Raw genomic sequence first — 22,003 nt, 5'->3', positions numbered from 1 at the left:
ATCCATAGACGATGGCACCTCTTGGTCATTTATGCGACCTTATATCAATGCAGAATCGCCCCGCGGTGCGTTTGCACCACACTGTGTAGCCTTCTCCCTTCCGCCGCAGCCTATGTAACTCCTCTCCCTGACATTTCTTCTTTGCCCGCAACGCAGAATGTTCCCGCTGACCCCAATCCTGTTTCTCAGCCTCTACCGCTTCCAGTTTCTCAGTAGATCAACATCTTGAGAAATTCGCATGCTACCGCTTTCTCGATCCTTCTAGAGTTGGCTGTTGAGCTACTGTCAGGTGTACCGATGAGCCGTGGCTTTTATGAAGGCTTCAATAGTAATTTCTGCAAGCGAGCGTTCCCTCTGCATGAATAGGGCCACAGTTACATTAAAGTGCTCCTCGCTTCACTAAACACGCTACAAGAAAACTAGTTCCTCTGCTGTTGTGGAGTGGACAGTAATAATATTTAAACCGACATGGATTCTTCGAGCATTTGCCCATCCTAATGTTTGTCACATTTCAATAGTCGGCATAGCGACATCAACGCATGCATGAGCATGTTATCTGCTGACAAAGCATGCAGTTCTACGAGCTCTGAAACTACTGTCAGGGCCCTGGGGATCAAACCTTGGATCTTCCGAGTGTGATGCGAACGTTAGAGCCACCAAACCCACACAGTTCCACCCTCTAAACAGTCCGTGCATGTACAGCTAATTGCACATAGCATCTAGCACAAACGCACATAAAATCGAGTCTTGTGGTACTGGAAGGTACCTCTGCAGTAAGGTACACAAACGTCCTAGCCAAATATTCATTTCTTTGCTGATTGTCCGTTCGATAGTGTTAGAGACAATGTGTTTGGTGGAGCTGGGCCCGCTACATACACAACACAGACAATCGTAGCGGATTTTTACAAGGCCCATCAGGAATGAAATACACTAGCACTCGAGGCGCATTGCCGGAAAGAATGAAGGTAGCACAAGAGTAACTAGACGGCTGAGAAACGTAAAACCTACGCATACCCACGACGCTCCCTGAAAGGTTGATCATACAAGTTTTCCATGTGATCCTTGATGCACACTGAGCATCTACATCTGCATTGAAAGCTGTGGGAAGGGAAAAGCCAAAGCTTGGGTAGGGCGTTACGGATAGGGGCTACGTGCTAGCGAATGCGTTGTTCTTGAACCGCGTAGGCGGCGACCCCTGTCCGTAGCCGTGTGTCCACAAATTCTCATAGCAGGATGATAGCTATGTGGATGCAACGAGGAACCGACATATTTTCAAGAAGCAGAAGGAAGCACGCGAGATAAGAAAGTGGGAAACACCAGTAAAAGATCAGCGCTGCTTCGTGCACGCAGCTATAGGGCAGTCAACTGCCTGGCATGGCTTGGGTACTGGCAGCGACGAGGCCATGTATAAGAAGCAGCCAAAGACATTACTGTCCCTCACAAGAAGACACGACAAACTGCAAAGGGCCATCAGAGATCGTCGGGCAACCGGGGGCCCTGACCTGCCGAAGTGCAGGCGTGGCTTTCCAGCCCCGGGAACGCAGCAGCGCAAGCTAGAGCTAAGGCAAAATGGCCAATCCTACTTGTAGTTTCCAAATCGCTCCCGTTTTGGGATATCTGTGTGTGTGCTGTTTAACCTACAAAGATCTTCAGCTTCCACTGTTTGTGTCTCATTGTTACAGCTGCAGCAGAAGCTGCCACGCTCTCCCCAATGTCATCCGACCTCCTTGAACTGCGCGGTGTCTTCGTATGACTCCCTGCGTCAGCCAAGAGCGTGCCTCATTTGTGCCCTTTCCTGAGCGGCAGCAGCAAGGGCAGCGGCTTATCGCGGCGGAGCGCTTAGCGTCCCGACCAAAGTGGATACAGAAGCCCGGCCGCTGCGTCAGCAGCAGCAGCCAGGAGCAGATAAGTCTTTCTTAAGATGCTTGGTTCCTTGCTCGCACCAGGGCACGCGTGCAGCAGTAGGGGCCCCCTAAAGCACCCCGGGGCCCCTCCAGACGATGCTCACAGGCTTCGACCACACCGACAGCGATGGGGGCCCCTGCTGTTCGCCCTCTTGTGATGGGGGGCCCGCTCAAGAGAAGGAGGGCCTGCGGGACTTTCTGTGGCCGGATGAAGGAGGGGCCCCCCAGAGCGCCTCAAAGAGCTCCCCGGGCGCACCTGCAGATAGCGGTATCTCTGCATTCAGTGGTGGGATGTCTGAGAGACGGTTGGAAGGCGGCCTTTCTCAAGGAAAAGGCTCCCCTACGTGGCAGCAGCTTGTGGCGTGGCATCGTGTCATGACCCAGCAAATGGCGGAGGGGCCTCCCATATGGGAAGGCCCTGCGAGTTCCCGCTCTTTGGGGGCCCCCTTGGCGGTGTCGGACTCCGCCGTTTTCTCGTCTCCTACGAGCAGCCTGGCGGGCGATGAGCCAACGAGCCAGGGGCCTCCCGATCCGCAGCAGCGGGCCTTAGGATTTGATGCCGCGCTGGCCGCTAAGAAGGGCACCTCCCCGCTGATTCGCAGAGAGACCCTTCTCGGCTTTGGTGAGGGGCCCCTTACCCACGAGATCAGCATTAACCCCCTTGTATCCAATGCTCCTAATGCGTGTACTCTAGTGTCACCTGGAACGTGGCCATCTCCAACGGGAGCCTTGCGCGGCAGACTCCCCCCCGGGCACCCCATGGGGGAGGCCCCTTGTGGGGGGGGGCCCTCCGAACTAGGACCCTTCTTGCTGCAACAGGGAGATCTGCTCCCTTCCAACAGCCTTGACAGCAGTAGTGAGTTTGCAGGCGGCGTCGAATTGAGACGAGTGCGTACAGTAGGAGGGGCCCCCCCCCAGCAGCCAGCGGTCTCATCCAAAAAGAAGTGGCGCCAAGCCGTGCGCTCTGCCAGCGGGAGTAGCGGCTTGCTGCAGCCACCAGACGACCGTCGGCCACGAGCGAGGGCAGTTTGCAACCATGGCGATCAGAGTGCCGCTGCTGCTGCTGCTGCTGCTGTCGAAAATAGTTCCGGATCGCCTACCCGTTGCAGCAGCAGCAACAACAGCATGCAACAACCGCTGCCCCAGCAGGAATACGCGTCGACTATTGGAAGACTCAGGCGCTTGTGGCACTTTTTTTCTGGGGGAGGGGCCCAGCAGCAGCAACAACACCAGGGCCAATCAGAGCAACGGCGGCAAGAGGCGGCGATGCAGCAGCATGGCATGCTGCAGCGCATGGCTCATAGTTACCCAAATCATCGATGCACCACTGGAATATCCATGGCGCCCTCTGAAGGGCCTCCTTCATGGAATCTTTTTCGTGGCCATTCCCTCCCGGCTGCTACGGGCGAACAGCAGCAGCAGCATCAGCAGCATCAGCAGCAGCAGCGATCGAGGCGCTCTATGATCGCCCCTGCAATGCTGCGGCCTCCGATTGCTTGCAGAGAGAAACGCCATCAACAAGACAGGGAGCATCCGCAGCGTCAGAGGCAACTTCGCCAGGAGAAGATAGCTGAGTTTTTCTCACCGAGGCCGAATATCGACAACGACCTCAGCCCAGGAGAGCATGCAGATGGTGCTGCAGCAGGAAGACATGCAGGGTGGCGAGCTATGTCTCCTGCCTCTTCCGCTTTATCTGCGGCCGACAGTGGGGGCCTCCTAGATAGGGGCCCCCCGGGAGACCACGAATTTCTGTCTCCTCTGACGTGCAGTCCCCTTGGGCTCAGTCCCAAAGCAGTCAAAACAGTGGCGGTGCACGAGCTGTGGCCCTTGCAGCAGCAGATGCAGCAGGCAGTGCAGCAGGATGCAGCGCTGACTCCCGAGGGGCCCCCCTGTGACCTCGCGGATGCTGTTGCTGCACTTACTGCTGCAGCAGAACTCACGGCAGGAAGCGCTCGTGGGCCGCCGGTGCTGTCTTTGCCCGGAAGAGCAGCAGCAGCAGCAGCACAAGAGGCGGCAGCAGGTAGATCTCCCAGCAGCAATGCCGCAGTTGCTCTGCTTCTGGAGGAAGCAGCAAGGTCGCTGCAGGAGGCCCTTGTGCGAGTACAGTGCCAGAAACAGAGACTGCAACGGCAGCAGCAGCAGCAACAACAGCGACCGCAGACGCTGCCTTCTGTTGAGCAGCAGCAGCAACAACAGCAACCGCAGACGCTGCCTTCTGTTGAGCAGCAGCAACAACAACAGCAACTGCAGACGCTGCCTTCTGTTGAGCAGCAGCAGCAACAACAGCAACCGCAGACGCTGCCTTCTGTTGAGCAGCAGCAGCAACAACAGCAACCGCAGACGCTGCCTTCTGTTGAGCAGCAGCAACAACAACAGCAACTGCAGACGCTGCCTTCTGTTGAGCAGCAGCAACTCCGTGAGGGGCTGCCAGACCAACAGCAGCTGCAGCAGTTGAAGGCGGAGCAGCAGAGACAGCCAGGGAGTCCTCATCACGAGCAGCAAATCCAAGGAATGGCATCGCTTTTGCTGGGACTAGAGGAGCCACCAAGGCATCCGCACGAGCCTCTTGCAGAAGCTCTACAGCTGGGCAAGCAGCATCAGTCGCAGCAGCAGCTCAAGATGCTTGAGCAGGATCAGACACAGAAGCATAAGCAATTACCGCAACAGCAGCTCCAGGATGCAGAGCCACTAGAGGAGCAGCACGAGCAGCTCCAAAAAAGGCGGAAGGGCAAGAAGAAGAGGCAGCAGAAGGAGCAAGAAACGCGGGACCTTCAGCTACAGTCAAATCAGCTCTCAAAGCAGTTGCAGCAAGGGGAGGCTCCTGGAAAACACGAGATATCGCAGGCGTCTCAAGAGCAGCCACCCTGCGAACAGGAAGGCAAAGAGCAGCTCCAAGGAGAGCAGCAAAACATACAGGAACAGCAAAGTGGAGACTTTGTACAGCTGCAGCAGCAAAGCGAACGCCCGAGTTTTTTGGCGTCTGCTCAGCAGCGAGAAGCAGCTGCGCTTGAGCCACAGCAGCTAGAGCAGAAGCAGCAGCTAGAGCAGAAGCAGCAGCTAGAGCTGAAGCAGCAGCTAGAGCAGAAGCAGCAGCTAGAGCTGAAGCAGCAGCTAGAGCTGAAGCAGCAGCTAGAGCAGAAGCAGCAGCTAGAGCAGAAGCAGCAGCTAGAGCAGAAGCAGCAGCAAGAGCAGAATCAGCAGCAAGAGCAGAAGCAGCAGCAAGAGCAGAATCAGCAGCAAGAGCTGAAGCAGGAGCTAGAGCAGAATCAGCAGCAAGAGCAGAATCAGCAGCTAGAGCTGAAGCAGCAGCTAGAGCAGAAGCAGCAGCTAGAGCAGAATCAGCAGCAAGAGCAAAAGGTTGTAGAGGTTCTTGAGCAGCACGATGCAGTAGAGCGGCGGGAAGCCCATCGGGAGCCTTCTGAGCAGCAGCAACAACAGCAGCCGCAGCAGCTGCAACTGCATGCAGAGTGGAAAGAAGCGCGGCATCCTCAACAGCCGCACGAGTCAACGCAAGCTGTGAAAGCGGGCCGCAGGAAACAGAAGCAGAACGACGGACTGCCTCAGGTGAAGGCACCGCTCCAGCAACTGTGGGCTGCGAAACAAGCGTCTTCCCAGAACGAGGAGCAAGAAAAGGAAAGCCTCGCCACGCATGTGCCGTTCGTGGCTGCAGAGGTAGATCTGCTGGGGGCCTCTTCAAGGAATGCTGCAGCAGCATCAACAGCAGTTCCGCCTTACCGCAGGTCATGGTCTCTTCCAGCCCTGCAAGTTTCGGATTCTGTGCCCCTCTTTGTGCTGCTGCCTCCGACGCTGCAGCAGCAGCACCAACGCCACCAGTTACGAATCCTAAGGGACTTGCCTCCTCAGACTCTGGGAACGCAGCAGCGATCCCAGGGCGTGCAGCCACTCCTGCAGGGTGCAGGCGCAGGACGTTCCCCCCCCCCGGCAAAAGAAGCAACTGCAGTTGACGCTGCTGTTTCAAGTGCACGGGAGCAGCGGGGGACGCAGCAGCAGCATTTACAACTGCAACTGCAGCAAGAGACGGACTCTCTCCCGCCGCCTGCATGCAGCGAGCCAGCGAACAGCGGCGCCGATACCCGCAGCGGCCCCCAGGAAGATCTCCCGTCGGAAGCGTCAGCAGTCGCTCAGGGGCAACTTGCGCCAACAGGGGTGGCAGAGGCAGCACCGGCCACAGCAACGCCAGCACTAGCAACAGGAGCAACAATGTCGACACCGAGTGCATCGGGAACAGCAGGAGCACCCGCAGCGGGTCGCATTTGCTGCGCTACACCTTCTCCTGCTGTGCACAAGAGAGAATGCGGCACGCAAACTGAGCCCGAGATTTGTGGACTCCCGCCTCCACCCCCGGGTGACCTGCCGCAGAATCTCCGAGAAACTCGCACTCTTCCCAAGGGGGCCCCTCTGCCTCCATCCCCCGGATCAGCCACTGCTGCAGACACCCCAGGAGTTGGCCTTCAGCTACTTGGAAAGGAGCCTCCTGGACGTTCGCCGGGGTCAGAGGCAGCTGGGGGGCCCTCCAAGGCGCCACTTCCGGGGGCCTGTGCTGGGACTGTTGCCTCATCGACGGCAGTCCCTAAGGGCAAGGCCCCAGGGCTGCCTCCTGGCTACGCAAGGGCAGGGGCCCCCCCTGGTGCAGGCAAGGCACCGGGGCCCCCCCCTGGAGCAGGCAAGGCACCGGGGCCCCCTCCTGGAGCAGGCAAGGCACCGGGGCCCCCTCCTGGAGCAGGCAAGGCACCGGGGCCCCCCCCTGGAGCAGGCAAGGCACCAGGGCTTCCTCCAGGACGGGGCAAGGCCCCCCCCCCACCTGGGGGTAAGGGGCCTCCTCCCCGGGGGCCCCCTCCACCAGGGAAGAAAGGCGGTGAGGAGACCCGTATTCGATTTGTAGTTGTTTCTTCCCCTGGCTGTGTCGTGGGGGCCCTGCATTGCGTCCGTTGAGAATCGCCCTCGGAGCTGTCTGCTCCATGGATTATTTTTCGCTCTTTCCTGGTATTGGCATGCGGGGGTTTTGCCTCGTTTTTGCATATAAGGGGCTCTGTGTTAGCCCAGCTGTGTGCCTTCAGTGGCTTAAAAGCCATGGATGTCACTGCTGCTGCGGGAGGCTGCTGCGTCACAGGGCCCTTGGCCAAGTCTCGCCTGGGTGCAAAAGCAACCGGTCCGGTGTATGTCCTTCCTGAAGAGCATCTGCCAATTCCCCCAGAGGGCCTCACAGCAGTAACAAGGCTCCAATGGACGCTGCTCAAAAGTGAACAGGTATGGTGGTGACTCAGGGGGTTCTTGGAGTGAGGGAAATCTTGGAAAAGGAGGCACCCAATGCACTGCAGGGAGGGAAGAGTGGCCCTGCCCTCTCTGGCTGCTGCTTTTGTCCCACCTGCTGAGGGGTTCTTTGCTTTGACTGCATTACGCATTCGCACTCTCTGCAGAGGCGTTTCAATGTGTCTGGCGAATGACCGGGGTTCTCTCTAGCTGGCATATTCGGGGGCTAGTGGCGTGGACTATCCCGCCTGTTTTTTCACCCATACCAGCAGTTGCCGGCCGGTCGAGATTTGTCTGTAAAGCTCCTCCTCACTGTGTCTTTCTCTGCTTGTACATTGCATGCGTAGCTTGATGGGAGCGCTATTCGCTGGTGCCGCTGTGCATCTCCTTTTGGGCAGTTGTAATTGGTATATGTATATGAGTATGTTTGTGTGTGTGTGTATGAATGTATATACATGTATGCGTGTGTACGTATGCGTGTGTGTATGTGTGTACAAATAGCTGACGGGGACCTTATTTGATGGTCTGCTGGATCGATACGACAGCAAAAACCTAGGTGCCTCTTCAGGAAGTGGCAATTTTGAAGGCGTGCCTTTAACAAGAAGATCTATGAGTTTGGACAGCCCAACTTCAGCGGTTCCTTGCAGTGAGCCTCCCACCCCGGGTGGCCCTGGAGGCAGTGGACTTTCTGTAGGCTGCTTGTCTCCTCCGTGCATAGACTCTCTCGGTCCTCACAGGCACGGGAGTATAACCCCAACAGAGACTACCGCGGAGGGTGGCTCAGCGGAAGCAGCAGCTGCTGCCGCTGCTGCAGGAGTGGCAGCCGCCGCTGCTGCTGCTGCAAAGGAGGGAGGTGAGATCCAGGGGTCTCTAGGCCCCCGTGCCTTCCCATCGATGCGATTGGCCGTGGATAGGCAGCCAACGAATCCAGGCCTCATGCGCCGTGCAACCTTCCATTACAATGTGGACTACGGGAGAGTTTTCTCCCTTTTCTACAAGGAGGTGGAGAGCCAGCAGGAAGGCGCGAAGAAGGCCCTTGAAGACGGGGGAGGCCCTGGGGGATCCTCTGGAAAGACGAAGAAAGGCGTCCTGGATGCAAAGTCCAGCCAAAATGTGGAGATCTGTTTGAAGAAATACAAAATGACGACAGAGGCGGACTTCAGGAAGCTCGCCAGTCAGTTTCAAGATCCCGAGCAGTTATCGATTGATACGACCCTGGTGCAGAACCTCGTGCAGTACTGGCCAGAGGCAGATGCCGTGGAAGCTTTCAAAGCCAAGACTCAGGAAGAGGCCCTTCAGATGCCTACCGCAGATAAACTTTTCTTCTTCCTCATCAAGGATGTGCCTCTGTGCTGCGATCGACTCAAGTTTTACCTCGAGTACGTCTGCCCTTATATGTACTTCTTAAGAAGCCAGCTAGCGTTGCATCCCTTCAGAGAGCCATCTATCAGACTGCGATGTGGGGGCCGCTAGCAACAAAAACTGGATGCCACGCACACAGGGGCTGGAGGCTGGATGAAAGAGGCCCTGCCCCAGGAATTAAGAACGCCTATTGTGTTGCACTTATTTTTGTTTGTTGCGGTTTCGTCTTCTATGCGCATTAATTCTTTCGCGCACCCTTTTGTTGTCTGCTGATCTTGCGCCGCGGCAGCCGCCACGCCGTGGAGGACGAGCTGCAAGCGAAGGCTTCCAAGCTAGAGAAGTACGTATCCGCTGTATGTACGCTGGACATGGTGCTGACGAGCGACTGGTTCAAAGACATCCTGCATGTGGTTTTGAGGCTCGGCAACTGTGTCAATCGAGGAAAAAAAGAAGCTCTTGGATTCAAGCTAAAGGACTTTGTGGCACAGCTCAGTGCCTGCACCAGCAAAGACCGGTCCACCAACCTCTTCAAGTATTTACACACAGCGATATGCACCTTGTCACTTTGATAGATACGGAGATTATGTATAGACGTCTTGGTGCTTTTCCCCTTTTTTCCTAGCCATCCACTGAACAGTTTCATCATGCGCATATTCCCCTTATCCTTGTGACTCGCGTGTCTCGTTGTCCGTTTGCCATGTGCTCTGTCTCTCTCTTTCTCTCTGTGGCTTCCTCTATCTCCCTCTCTCCCCTCCTCTTCCTCATATGCCCTCTTTCCGACTTGTCTCTGTGCATGGCGGCTTCTCGTACAGGTGCCTGTCTCCTACGCCTCTCTATCCTAAGCTACCCTGCACCGTTCTCGCCTCACAGTCAACTGGTCTACCCTGAATCGACGCAAAGCTGTCAGTATGGCTAGAGGGAAAGAGGGAGGCAGCCTCCTGTTTAGGCACATGGCGTGTGGTGCCACTGCTTGTGTCGCAGGCTCTTAGTTGAGACCGTTTGCCAGCAGAACGAGGCTGTGTGCGATGAGCTCAGGGCTCTGCAGATAGTAGATGCCGCTAAGGGAGTACGTTTGTTGGTTTTTGCCCACCTGTTTATTATTTGCTGCCTTCTCTTCCAGTCTTTCCCTCTTCTTCTCCGTTAGCCGTGTAAGTTGCCCTGGTTTCCATCTAGACGCTCTTTGTGACGGTATTTCTATGTGGAATTTTCATGTGAGTTGCTAGCCGAGACGCCTTCTCGCTTTGGCCACCATCCCCCGCTTTGTATGCCTGCCCTGCCCTGCCTAAGATGTGCTTTCCATGCATCGCTAATCTCGCCTTCAGCTGCGTGCTGCCTCTGCTCAGACGGACGTTGCTGAGTTGGTGAACTTGTCCTCCATAGAGTCGCGTCTCAGTTTCTGGTCGAAAATTATTGCCCAAAAGAAGGATCAGCTGGGGCCTGCAGCAGATTCCATGCATCGATGGGTGCAAGTAGGCATGCCAACCTCAGGGCTCCCGCAGCGGAGGCTGCTGCAGTTGCACGCGCTGCTGCGGTGCTTGCACCTGCCAGCCTGCACTAGCGCTGTTGCCTCCTTACTGACAAAGCAACGTCTGCTGTCGCTGCATGTGCTGGCGGCTGCTGCTTCCGCTACCGTCATTTGCGGCAGGCGCCAACTCTGCTACTGCTACGGCTGCTGCAGGCCAGCGAAAGCCGATTGCATGCACTCAAGGAAATGGTAGCGGATAACGAGAAGCGTCAAGAGGAGTTTCGTGTTTTTTTGGGCCTTTCAAAGCACGACTGCGTCTGGCCAGAGCCTCTCCGCTGGTTTGGTCATTTCTACTCTCAGTTTGATCAAGTTGCTCGAGATCTTCGGGATGCGAAGGTGCTGTTGATCCGCAGTCCTGTAGTGCTTCTGGCTCTTCTCTTGCTGAAGGCTGCTGCTGTGCGTGCTGCTGTCCTTGCTGTGCATGTTTCTGCCTTGTTGCGCGTGAGGCTCGGCTGGTCGTACTGCTCGCGAGGCTGGCGTGCGGTGGATTGGGGGCGTGCCGGAGAGAGCACCTGTTTGCCCCTGTTGTGCTGCTGTTGCTGCTGCTGCCGCTGCCGAGTAGCGTTTGGGTGACCTTTTTCCCGTGCTAAGCGGGCTCCTCTTCTGCTGTAGGCAGGAGGATATGCAGCCCTCGTGCCCAACGTACCCCAGTGATGACTCGGTAGGTATGTTTGCTGGTGAGCTTCCTGTAGAGGCGGCCAGCATCGTGGTTTGTGTTTTGGGGGGTTCTCTGCAATCAGGAGAAGGAGGCAGCAAGACGCGAAAGAGAAATGAAGAAGCAGCAGCAGATCTCCACGCCAACAACAGCATCGCGTTCGCTTACGGGTCTCAAGCAGGTGCCTTCTATGCGCTGGTCTTCAGAGGCGAACCTCTCAGCATCAGCCACTTTCGGCGGGCAGGGCGTAACCCCCAAAGCGACGCAGTCCCCCACTCCGCCTCCCGACTGCTCGACAACGAAACGCTCCTTAGGAGTGCCTGCTGCAGCACCTGCGGCAGCGATTGCCGGGGAGGCAGCTGCTGTAGAAAACAAGACCCCGCCTGCTCCGTGCGGCGAAGCCCTTGAGAAGCCTGCAGACGACCCCAAGAAAGTCTCTTCAGGGGGCGCTACCTCTCCGGAGCCGCCTCAGGGGCCTCCTACGTCGCTCCCTAAGACTTCGAGCTCCCCGCAGCTAGAAAAGAAAGAGGCATCCGCCGCAACGCAAGCAGCGCCGCGGGATGAAGAAGTCGACGAGGATGCTTCGCGTGATTCAAACGAACCGCGACAGCCACAACAACAGCAAGCAGCCACAATGGCGTGGCTTCTCGCGCGCACTCCTGGTCGGCGGCCTTCCGGGGCTGTGTCGCTGCAGCAGCAGCAGCGCCTGAATGCGGCGGCAGGTGCCACTGCTGCTGCAGATTCCGCGAATGCAGCGGCAGGGGCAGCTGGATCCACGGGAAGCAGGCAAGGGGATGCTTCTTTGCTAGCAGCCCCCCCACCTCGGCCAGCCGAGTCGGAAGAATCGGGGGATGCTTCTCCAAGGGGAAGCCCGGGAGTTGAGGGGAGGGCTCGACATCCGCTTTTCTTCGCGCCTGGCTCCTTCAGCAGCGGGAGCAGCGACGACTTCTCAATGGAAACGCTGCGCCACAGACTAAGCCAGCAGGAATTAGTGGAAATCAGTGCAGGAGCAACTGCAGCAGGGAAGGCGACAGAAGAAGGCGCGACGGAGGATAAGAAGGTGCCTGTGCAGCCTTCTTGCGCGAGAGGCACCGGCGTGCCTATTAGAGCAGCAGAAGCAGCAGCAGGTGACGCCATAGGGTGTCGTCCAGAGCGCCCCACTCTTCGGCGGTCCGAAGCCTTGCCTCTCATTTGCAGTGGTGGTAGCGAAGCCGAGAGCTCCTCGGGAGAAGGCGATCCCCGCAGCTGCTCCCGTGGCCAGTCTGCGGCCTTCGTTGCTGTTGGCACTGGAGCAGCGCCAGGAGCAGCAGCACCAGGGAAGCCTGAGGAGGGCGGCTCTCCTGTAGCCCTCAGTAGGGGTGGAAACTCTCGAGAACGTGGGCTTGGGGTGGCGGACTGCCGCTCACCAGACGCTGGACGGAGCCTTGCTGCAGTGGAAAGTGCATCTTCTTCAACAGCAAGAGGAGCAGAAGGAGCAGACTGTGGGAGCGCCACGCGGGGGCCTCCTGCTCCCCCTCGCGGTGCCCTTCGTGGCGGCGGCCCCCATGGGAAAGCTGTGGTGAAGCTGCGGGGTCGCGTGACGGGTGGCAGAGAAGACAGTAGTGAGCGAGAGCCAACGAATCCTTACATAGCAGATAACAGCTGGCTGCACGGGGGAAGCTCCCACCTAGGGGGGCCTCGCACGGAGAGGGGGGGGGGGCCTCAGGGGGCTGTCTCCCCCAGACGGTTGCTGCAACGGAAAGGTAGAACCGCTGCGAGCCCCCAAAATGACCTTCTGTTCGCTAGGGTTGTGGCGCAGCGGAGCCAGCAACAACAGCAACAGAGAGAGCAGCAGTATAAGCAGCAGCAGCAGATCGCGCCACATCCTGTCCAGAAGTAGGGCGGCAGGGTTTCCTCAGGACCCCCTTCGTTTTTAGAATGCGGCTCCTAAAATGGAGAGCCACTTAGTTTTGGCTAGTAGCTTTCAAACGCGGTGCAGCCTACTAGCTTACTAGCATCACTTTGGTCTCCAGTGATGCAGGGGCCCTCTCCGTGTGTAGCTGTGACGTCCTAGGGTGACTGCGCTATTAGCGAGTGACCGGCCGAACAGTGAGCTAGCGCACTACCCTACCAACCTGCTACCTCGCAAAGATGCCGGGTTGACAGTGGGGTAGCTGACGGCCTAGTGGCGTGGCTAGCCAGTTGGCCGGTGAGCTAGCTGAGAAAGCAGCTTATGGGTTATCATTAGGAAGGAAATACGCGGCACTGCGAGTCGCATTTTTTGTACCAGTGACATCCAAGGTCCTTTGACTCTTGGTGTAAGCTGTTCTCGTTCTACTGGCTGCAGGAATATAGGGGTATAAGATCGGGAATAAGCATAGAACACGTGAACTGGAGGCACGTTTCGAGGCTTAGTAGTAAAAGACCCAGAAAGATGGATTCTCTGGGCAAGCGCCTTATGCCGCAGCAGAGGACACCGCGAAGGTCGCCATGAGGGCGCCCATGCGTTGCCTTTAGCGTCATCCTAGGTCGGAGGTCGCCTGCTTACTGCATCGGTAATCGTTCCCGCTCTGCCACTTCACCATTTGCGGCAGCAGTCCAAAAGCAGGAGGCGCTGAAGCAGGGCATCGAGGTTGGTTAGTTGACAGGTTCTAGCTCGGCCGGCAAAGCAGCGGCTTTTCGCTTGAGAAGGGGGCAGTCAGTGTTGGGCACAGCCTGCAGCTCCCCATGGATTGAGCAGAGAACCCAGTCTAGGACCAGCGGCTCCACTCGCAGGAAGTGACTGCCTGATTCGAGCAAGGGCCGCACTCCAGAGGAGCCCCAAGAGTTTCCGGCCACCGATAGAGCCTCCAGGGTGCTGTGTACGCAGAAAAGAGAGCCACAGGAAGCATGTAAGGCAGCCACTGAGGGGCTAGGCAGACTTTGGCATAAAAAAGGTGGCGGGGGCTGACGGACGTTGTTTTCCGAGGAAGCAGTTTGCCAGAAGCAGCACACAGCGGGCAAGAGCAACGCGGATAGGAGCTATAGTAATAGAGCCAAATGTAAAGCTGCTAGAGAAGCACCGGCCGGCAGGGGGCGCCGTACAGCAGGCGGCAGAAAGCGAATAGCCTCCTAAGAATCAGTGCATCCGGCTGTGAGTGGCAACGAGGTGTGTACACAGATGCTGCATCTTTTGGTTCCCCTTTACAAAGCAGCACTGTATTATGCGGCTTTTGCAAGGAAAGCCTCTTTTCGCGCTCGGTACGAGCTGGAGCCGAGGCTCCTTGATGTGTTTAGAAGCGACTACAGGGCCCATCAGAAACACTTTTGCCACAGAGACGCCGCTAACCCTACTCTTTCGGCGGCTTCAGGGCATGTGGGCAGTAAAACACTTGCTTTGCGATATTTAGGTATGCAGCTTGCCAGCTAGCTATCTAAGCGCATAAGTGCTGGTGTAAGTACATTGGCAGCCGTATAGGCTTGTGCAGTTGTATCTGCACCACAAACCGTGTGCCTCGCCTGTAAGCAACAGAAACTGAGCCTGGGCTCTGCTTTTAATCTATTTCTTCTTTCTGCACATCCCCTTCCCTCAGTCGCCTCTTTCGCTACCGCCGTTTTTCTCGTCCCTTTCCGTCAGCCTGCACCCTTACCAGTTGAGGGTCAATGCGTCTGTCAGTTTCTCGAGACCCTTGGCGCATATGCCATTCGTTCTCAGCAGTAGGACTCGCAACGTTTCATTGCTCTCCAGTCCTGGACAAAGGCATTCGGCACCATAATCTCCCAGTCGGTTGCAGCACAGATCGAGAAACTCCAATGGAGTGCTGCAAGAGAGTACGCGCCCCAGGGCTGCCGCACCTCGCCATCTGAGCCGCCAAAGCATATTTCCAGATTTTCCTGCATTCTGTTGTTGTTTATGACGCTCTCGATGGTGCTCTGACTGTAGATTCTGCAAACTTTTATTTCTAAAACAAGTAGCCTGCGACGCTCCCCTCGGTTTTAGACGTTACCAGGTGTTAGAAAAAAAGGATTTAGGGGGTTAGGATTGAGGCACGATATTTGGTTGCAGGCAAGTCCCAGACTCTTAAGGGTTTTGTTCTGCTGCAAGAAGGGAGCTAATATCTCGACTCCGTCGTCTCGTAAAGACTGCTTAGCTAGCTCCAGTTGGCGCAGGTTGGTTGCCAGATTTATGACCCTAAAGAGATAAATACAGGATAAGTGGGGATTTGAGAACTAGATCATGAGGTTCTGCTCCAGGGCTTCGACTAAGCCTTTAGTAGTCTAGGTGTTGACAAACTGAGCATCAATAGAAGATGGAACAGAGCACCTGCAGAACATGATTGCAACAGAACCATGCACCACAGCAACAGATCAGCCCACTACACCAACAGGCCGCTACGAAGCGCAGCTAACAGTAAGAGCGCTACCCGGCGACATGATAAGAGTGCTGGCAGTTGAATGTGATTGCCGGATTTGCAAGATTCAAAATTTCCAGACTCTGAAGCAGACCACCAAAATACAGACCGTCAAAGCTCGAATTTGAAGCATGAATAGTTTGTCGTTTGTGGTTTTCAGTTTCACAAGTTGGCGTTACTGGGCCTGCTCGATGCATCAGCGCAGACCCTCCGTGAGCGTTGAATTCTGCCACCTTGCAATTGCATGAGGGAAGGCAGCGTAGCTTGAAGACAGCATTTTGTGGTCTGAAGCGCCTCACTCGGTTATCTGTTTGGACCGCAGTAGTTAGATGGACAAATGCCTCAAGGTGTAGCTGGCAGTCGCTGAGGTCAAGCGCCCGAAGGGACTTGAGGTTCCCGATAAGAACTGCTGCTGCTTTGCCTCCTTCCCTTCCAAGTGCATTTTGGCTTAAGTCCAGAAGGGACAAAGAGGGGCAATTGGCAAGGACATCGCAGAGTTTAGAAGCCCCCCTTTCACTGATGAGATTAGACTTGAGTCTGAGGGTTTCCAGTGATTGCGTTACGGAGAGAAAATCCAAGAATATCCGGCCTATTTCGTCCCCAAAACAGTGAAATGAGAGGTCTAAATGCCGTACTCTTGCACCTTTGTTCTTTAGGGACTGAAGCAACGCCAGCAAATCGTTGTCTCTCAGCCGGTGCAGGAATGTTTCTTTTTCACTGCCTATGCATGATAATGCAATGGCTTCTCCCCTTGCATGGGCATCCGAAGCATCGTCTAGCCTCTTTAACAACAACACATTTGGCTTTGCCCCTCGTCTCTCGCATTCTGCAAGGTACTCTAACGCTAGCTCGCCCGGCTCCCCCTTGTCCTTGGAGCCAGGGGGCTTCTTCTCCCCAGAGGTCATCTTAAGATATTTGTTTTAGCCACAGCAGCGCATCTGGTAGTAGAAGTCTGGATTCGGGGTTTTGGGATTTGGGGTTTGTTTAAGTGAAGGGAGAGTGCATGCAGAACCCTGCTCTCTTTTCTATTAAACAGTCACTCGCTGCAAGGGAAAACCTGCAGGGAAAGGAGGATGGTGTGAAAAAAGACACCTATCGTTGATCCCATATTTGTCTTCGTATTTTAATTTTTCTGTGGACGACTGGTGGCTTTGCGGGCCCCCCTTTTGGTGTCGTGCGTAGCGAGCGACGCCTTCGTGCAAAATCCGGGGCTTCGTTCTGTCGGTCCTTCTTGGACGTAATTTCGTGCATCCTTCTTTTTATGCATTGTGCCCTGCAAATAGCTTAGAATCATAATACAACCTATGCTAAAATCCTCGAATAGTGGCGTGCGTAGAGTCACCTGCTGCTCCCCACAGCCGACAGCCGCAAGACGCATCCTACCAACTCAAGGGCACTGTCTTCCAATCTTGAGTAACACCGATGCAAATACCCTAGAAGCTCAAACAGAGAGACATCTCATATTTTATTTCGTGCTCCTGCAACCTGCAGACGCTTTGAGCACGATGCTGGCCCGAAGTGACCTCAAGGTCGAGCGAGGTTAGGAAGCAATGAAGGGAGCAACATAATGCGAATAAAGTAGACAGGCTTTTAAATATCTAGCCATGAAATATAATGCGTGAGGCAAGCAAATCTAGGGGGGGCTTCCGGAAGCGGGCCTCAGCTTCTGTTTCAGCAGAAGTACTTAGCACCAGATCGACCTTACAAGGGGGGTTTAACTAGAAAAAGTGGGGTGCCCTGCACATTTTACTGCTAATTATGCACTTTTGGGTTTTAGCTACGTAATTTTATGTCCGGCATCCGCAGCGCTGTAGTCAAAGACGTTTATGCACAGCAAATACTAACTGTCTCTCCTCCCTGTTAGTGCTTTCCATTTGTCAAAAATCTCCCCTTCGCCACTAGTTTCGCCATGAGGCTGGTATTGTCCGACTGTCTTCTTTTTCTCTTTCGATTAAGTGGAATTCACTACCGTATTCTGGCCGCCCCCAATTTCGCAATACGGGCCAACATGACCATGAGAATATTACCTCACCGTAGTAGCCCTCGCCAATTTATCGTAGATTCCCCTTTTCATTCCGTCCATCAAACTCTGCAGCTCCTTATTAGCAGTATCGGCAGCATTTTCGGCGTTTAAAGCCTTTGGGGCGGAGAAGCTCAAAGGCAACAACTCCGCTGTAGCTCTGATCTGCTGCTCAACACGTGACAAAATGTTGTTCTTTGCCTGCAAGAGGATGCGAGTGATCGAGACAAAGTTAATTTGGAAAGATGATTGGAGTATTGAGAGCCTCTTCGGTTCTCCATTTGTTTCCTTACCTGCTCGAAGGAAAGCTGCAACTGGTTCTTTTCTTCGTTTTGTACTTCCAACAAAGTCCGCAGCTTCTTCGCAATTTTTTGTTGCAGCGTTATGACTCTAAAACGCGGGTAATAAGGATATAACAACTATATAAAAGGCAAGAGTGGGCTACAAGCACAAAGAAAAGCTAGAAGTAGCTAAACGGTTCCAAAGCTGCCCTCGTTTTAGTGTGCCTTTTAAATGGCATTCCACGAGCTCACGCATGCCTTGCCTCCTGAACCTTTGAGAGCTTTGTCTCTTGCACCCTTCGCTTGATCAGTTCCTGGAACGTTTTCGTTTGAGCATAAAACTGACCATGAGCGACTAAAAACTTGACGCTGCTAGCTGCCTTTTTACCAATAATTTGAGAATGCTCTCCATCTCATGTATTACTCCTGGCACCTGTTTCTGCTGACACAGCTGGAAGACGCTAAGCAGTTCCGTTGCACGATTTTCGACTTCTACATCTTTTGGAAAGGACGAAATGAAAGGCGGAGCATGTTGCAAGGGTGAAGAGGTGAGCCGCAATGCGGAACGAGGACGAACGGTAGGATGGACGTTCGATTTATCAAAGACCAATTTATCTGTGAATCCTTTAGGCCTTTTTCTTATGTGTTTTGTCTGAATTCGCATTGCAGTTGAACAATAAACGAGATTTTCGCAGTTGTGTTCTTCAGGCAAAATACTTACTGATGAACGTGGTGCAGACTCATCTGTTTCGCTCTCATGGCGTGATTCTGCAACTTCTTCTCTCTGCCTTTGTCTTCCTTTTTCCGGATATTGGTGCATCAGTAGCTGCTGAAGTTTTTCTATTTGATCGTTACACGCAGCAGAAGCGGATGCCACTTCACTTGCGTCAGCAGCTCCTATTGTGCCTGCTGCTGGTAGCTGTTCTATGTCCTTGCCTCCTTCGGAAAGCTGCGCTGTTTCCAGGCTCTTTTGTGTTGGCTGAGAGAGAGCGAAATCTGTAGAGGTGTATTCGCATCGTTTGAGCGGCGAGCTTCTCGGCTTGCATCCATCGACTTCACTCTGCTGCTGCTGCTGCTGCTGCTGCTGCAACAGTGCTCCCGCCTTCTCCACTTCGTCTACTGGTTCCCAGTTATTGTGGCACGACTGATCTGATTCCGTAACTGACAGCAGCACACCACAGTCCGTTTCGCAACTCTTTGTCGTCGCCAAAGAGACACGCCGCCACTGAGCCAACTTTGATGGAGGCGGGGGCTCTGCATGGTTGCACGCTGCGAGCGTGTCTGGGCCTTAGGTGACAAATGTTTGCTCATTTTTTCCGGCTGTATATAAATAATTCTGAGAATACCTCGTTCCCAGTGGTTCTCTGGGGCATTAGCAGCACTCCGAAGTGGGGTGAAGACACTCGCTCTGTTGCCTATGGATACTATGCATCGCACCGCTAGAGGGATGTCTAGAAGGGCGGAGCCAAAGCCTCCATTCTGGTTGCAGATCAACTCACGAACATCTGCCGTATTCGGTCGATTCTCATCAATCCCGTTTCTAGGTAACCCGGCTTGCGTGGTATCCTCATCAATATCCTGCAGAACATGTAGTGTGTTTGTGGTTTCAGCATTAGTAGAGCGATCAAGTTACTTTAGTGGAGGCAAACATGATGCGCTGGTGAGGCCTGCCGTTCCTTCCGTTGTGTAGTTTTTGTCTTTCACTTGTTTTGCTGGTGGTGTTCGGCCACAAAAGGGAGGAGGGTGCCAAGAGCTTCTCTGCTTGGTTCGTATCCAGGGGCTCTCTAATTTCGTCAATGACTCCTTCAACAAATGCTACATCATATGCTTCCATTTCCTGCGTCGCCAAGTGACAAAACCAGTTTGAACTCCAGGTGCGCAAAGAGCATAGTGGGTAAGCCGCTGGCTCACGTCTAACCGAAGCGCATTTGCCAAACGGGTGTGCAATGCCGCGGCCTCTTTCTCGCTTTTCAATGAAAGGCACGCACTGTCACGGCTGCCGAAAAGTGCATCATGGTCCTGCAACACCATGCGGGGGTCGCTGCCTGAGATGCGGAATTTGGAAAACGAAGCAACAGAATAATCGCGCGGACTAGGAACTCTAAATCCCAACTACACGCCAACTTCGAATTAAGGGTTCCATACCTTCAGAGAGCAGCTGGTTGAAAAAAAGCTTAATCTTCTTCTCTTCGTACCGCATATGCGTTATCGCATAGAGGGGTACAGTGAAAATTTTGGACTTTTGATTATGGAGGCGCATTTCGTTAATCCCGTTATGCCTCCAGGGATCGCATGAGCCTCTCACTGGGTTGCTTTCCCGAATATGGATGGCGATGCCATCATAGACCACTCGTTGTTTCGCCTGCGCAGTCCATAAATATGCAAACGGCCCTTTCGAACATTGGGGCTGCGGCATGCAGGTACCATTTGCTGGATGCTTGCGTCAAATACATCTTTGGTTTCGATGCTTGTTTGTTCATTGTTCCTCCATTCAATCAGTGCCTCCAGGTCAAAGGAGTTCATGCGCAGCAACAGCTCTGGCAAGCTCTCGTATGCTGCAAGCTTCCTGTAAAAGTCGAATTCCTCCGCAGGCACTGCCCCACGCCTCTGTCCCTGCGCTTCAGGGAATATTGCGTGCAACGCTTTGTGTATAATTTGGCCTATTGTGTACAACAAGACGCAGTTGTTATAGTTGTATGCGATGCATTCACAATTTTGAGTTACCGTATATGCTAGTTATTGCGTAGGGAATTCTACCAACCAGACAAGTCGCAACTTCTTCCAATTCTGCATCAACCTGGTATTTTATTGTTAAGTGATAGTTCAGCTATTTCCCCTTTCAGTTCAGGCTGACTTGGCAAACGATGCCATCCGCGTTTTCAAGCAGAAGCAAAAATAGCTGGCCTGCTGCCACCGCTGGCTTTTGATATGCAAATCGCCGTGCCAGGTCATTTCTCCTCATTAATTTTTCTGCGAAGATAGAAGAGTTATTGCTTTTACAGTATACCAGGCAAGGAGGATCGGTCCTACCCTCAGGGGCAACCAGGCACCGACCAAGACACAGCAGTGAAATGCGCAGGGCCGACGAAGCTAGTCCTAGGCAAGGCGTTGAGCCTTTATGCTTTCTGTATTTATTAATATTTAGGATGCACGCACTATAGATCGATTCTCCTAGAAGAACAAAAATGCGTGCGCCGTTCTTTTGAGCCAGCCTCAGCTGATGTTTCGCAAAACATAAACGGGTAACAGGCAAGAAAGCAGGAATTTCCGCTCACATAAAGCCTAATAGAGAGCTCGAGGACAGACGCCGAAGTAAAATCATCGAGGATCCAGCACTTGCATGTGCACGCCGCCATGATATCCTGAAAGGGGTTATTAGGTTAGTGTGCGTCACTCAAAATTTGCGAACAGAGTATACCAAGGCAACGCTGAGGTTAGCATCGAAAGCCAAAATATCAATAAGCCTCTCATCACGCAGTCCATTGTTGAAGAGGCGTAATGCCGCCTGTGCTACCGGCATCCGGAGACAATTCATCGCATCTAGACTAATGCACAGTAGCTCGTGGGCTGCTGCTGTATTGATCAGTGTTATGTCCCCCTCTACGTGCGGCACCAGGGCCTCCAGTTCATTCAACGTCGCGAGAAGATCAGCATCACTAGCGCTTCGTACACTTCGAAGAGCTTGTACGCAGAGTTCCTGCGTTTCAGCTGCCTCGTGCTCCATTGGAAAAGAAAAGCAAAACGGATTTGGAAGGGCGAATTGGTTAGCGAATCCAAAATATCACCGGCTAATCACTTAAGAACACCGCAACAAGCAGTGCAGCGGCAAGCCAGAACACACGTCAATTAGACTCTTTATAAGGAAAACAGCTGATACACTAGACTGATATCATATGGAATGAAAGCTTTTGCATACCGAAGTATGTAGAATCGAGGGTTATAGCTGCTTTGTCTACGTTGCAGGAGTGTGCCCGGAGTGCGCGTACACCACAGGTGCCCATTCATGATTCATGAACTGCCTTTCGTGAAAGGATGGATTAGAACATTGAGTCTAGTCCTGAATTGGCACACAGCTCAGTAATGCCGCTCTGTGTGTGCTTTGTATAGTTTATGATTTCCCGTGAAGCTCGACGGGACATGACTGATCGCGTCCTCCGATAGAACTAAGCGTACTACTATAACTTAGGGTGCTTTCTTTAGAGTTAATCACTCACAGCCGAGGTGTTTTAAAAGCTATTCAGGGGTACTATGCACTGCAGGGCCTTGTGCGGATCCTGCGGCAGCGCATGCAAACTACGTCTCCATGAACACTTAAAAGACTGAACCTTCTACCTTTAGGGAGAGGGCTTACCGTCCATAAAAATCAGATTGCTTGCAAACTTTAGCCAAACCTCGCAGCGTTACTCTCTCTCTCTCTCTCTGCATTGCGACCGCGCCGAAGGGAGTCCGGGAGACACTGCTTAAAGCGTAGCCTGACTTCCGGGCTTCTGAATCCTAGCTTGGGCGTTTAGTCGCTATCTCTAGTGTCAAAGAAATAACTCTTCGGCTCGTTGAGCTTAAAGCTGAGCAGTGGCCAGGACTCTGGCTTGCTGAAAGGCCGCTGCCACCGCATGGT

General features: G+C 54.0%; 4 protein-coding genes across 4 annotated transcripts; 2 read left to right on the top strand and 2 right to left on the bottom strand.

Annotated features, from left to right (window-relative positions):
- Nucleotides 1-2,000: 2,000 nt before the first annotated feature.
- On the top strand, nt 2,001-5,255 carry LOC34623989 (homeotic protein female sterile; the record flags this gene model as incomplete). Its single annotated transcript, XM_026338172.1, has 3 exons — nt 2,001-3,118; nt 3,209-3,707; nt 5,046-5,255. Coding segments are annotated over exons 1-3 (1,827 nt in total), but the record flags the coding sequence as incomplete, so codon positions are not given.
- Nucleotides 5,256-5,647: 392 nt separating this feature from the next.
- LOC34619509 (formin-like protein 5) lies at nt 5,648-12,596 on the top strand. Its single transcript, XM_026338171.1, has 12 exons — nt 5,648-5,823; nt 5,972-6,095; nt 6,315-6,780; nt 7,036-7,172; nt 7,677-7,912; nt 8,090-8,554; nt 8,956-9,069; nt 9,519-9,603; nt 9,881-10,006; nt 10,216-10,398; nt 10,803-11,054; nt 11,130-12,596. Exons 1-12 carry the CDS (start codon nt 5,648-5,650, stop codon nt 12,594-12,596), a joined length of 3,831 nt encoding a protein of 1,276 aa, XP_026193956.1.
- A 737-nt stretch (nt 12,597-13,333) lies between these two features.
- LOC34619508 (leucine-rich repeat-containing protein 34) lies at nt 13,334-15,992 on the bottom strand. The gene is made up of 5 exons (XM_026338170.1): nt 15,387-15,992; nt 15,100-15,170; nt 14,727-14,867; nt 14,326-14,538; nt 13,334-13,553 (listed from the first exon to the last, which is right to left on the bottom strand). Exons 1-5 carry the CDS (start codon nt 15,990-15,992, stop codon nt 13,334-13,336), a joined length of 1,251 nt encoding a protein of 416 aa, XP_026193955.1.
- Nucleotides 15,993-17,110: 1,118 nt separating this feature from the next.
- LOC34619507 lies at nt 17,111-21,112 on the bottom strand. The gene is made up of 13 exons (XM_026338168.1): nt 20,807-21,112; nt 20,664-20,750; nt 20,545-20,605; nt 20,243-20,484; nt 20,113-20,185; nt 19,935-20,048; nt 19,502-19,818; nt 19,022-19,354; nt 18,735-18,966; nt 17,869-18,675; nt 17,641-17,764; nt 17,401-17,497; nt 17,111-17,308 (listed from the first exon to the last, which is right to left on the bottom strand). Exons 1-13 carry the CDS (start codon nt 21,110-21,112, stop codon nt 17,111-17,113), a joined length of 2,991 nt encoding a protein of 996 aa, XP_026193953.1.
- Between the last annotated feature and the right edge of the window lie 891 nt (nt 21,113-22,003).

This window comes from Cyclospora cayetanensis, unplaced genomic scaffold, assembly GCF_002999335.1.
Source record: "Cyclospora cayetanensis isolate NF1_C8 unplaced genomic scaffold, CcayRef3 CcayRef3_contig_237, whole genome shotgun sequence".
NCBI lineage: Eukaryota > Apicomplexa > Conoidasida > Eucoccidiorida > Eimeriidae > Cyclospora > Cyclospora cayetanensis.
This window is presented reverse-complemented; position numbering and strand designations above follow the sequence as displayed.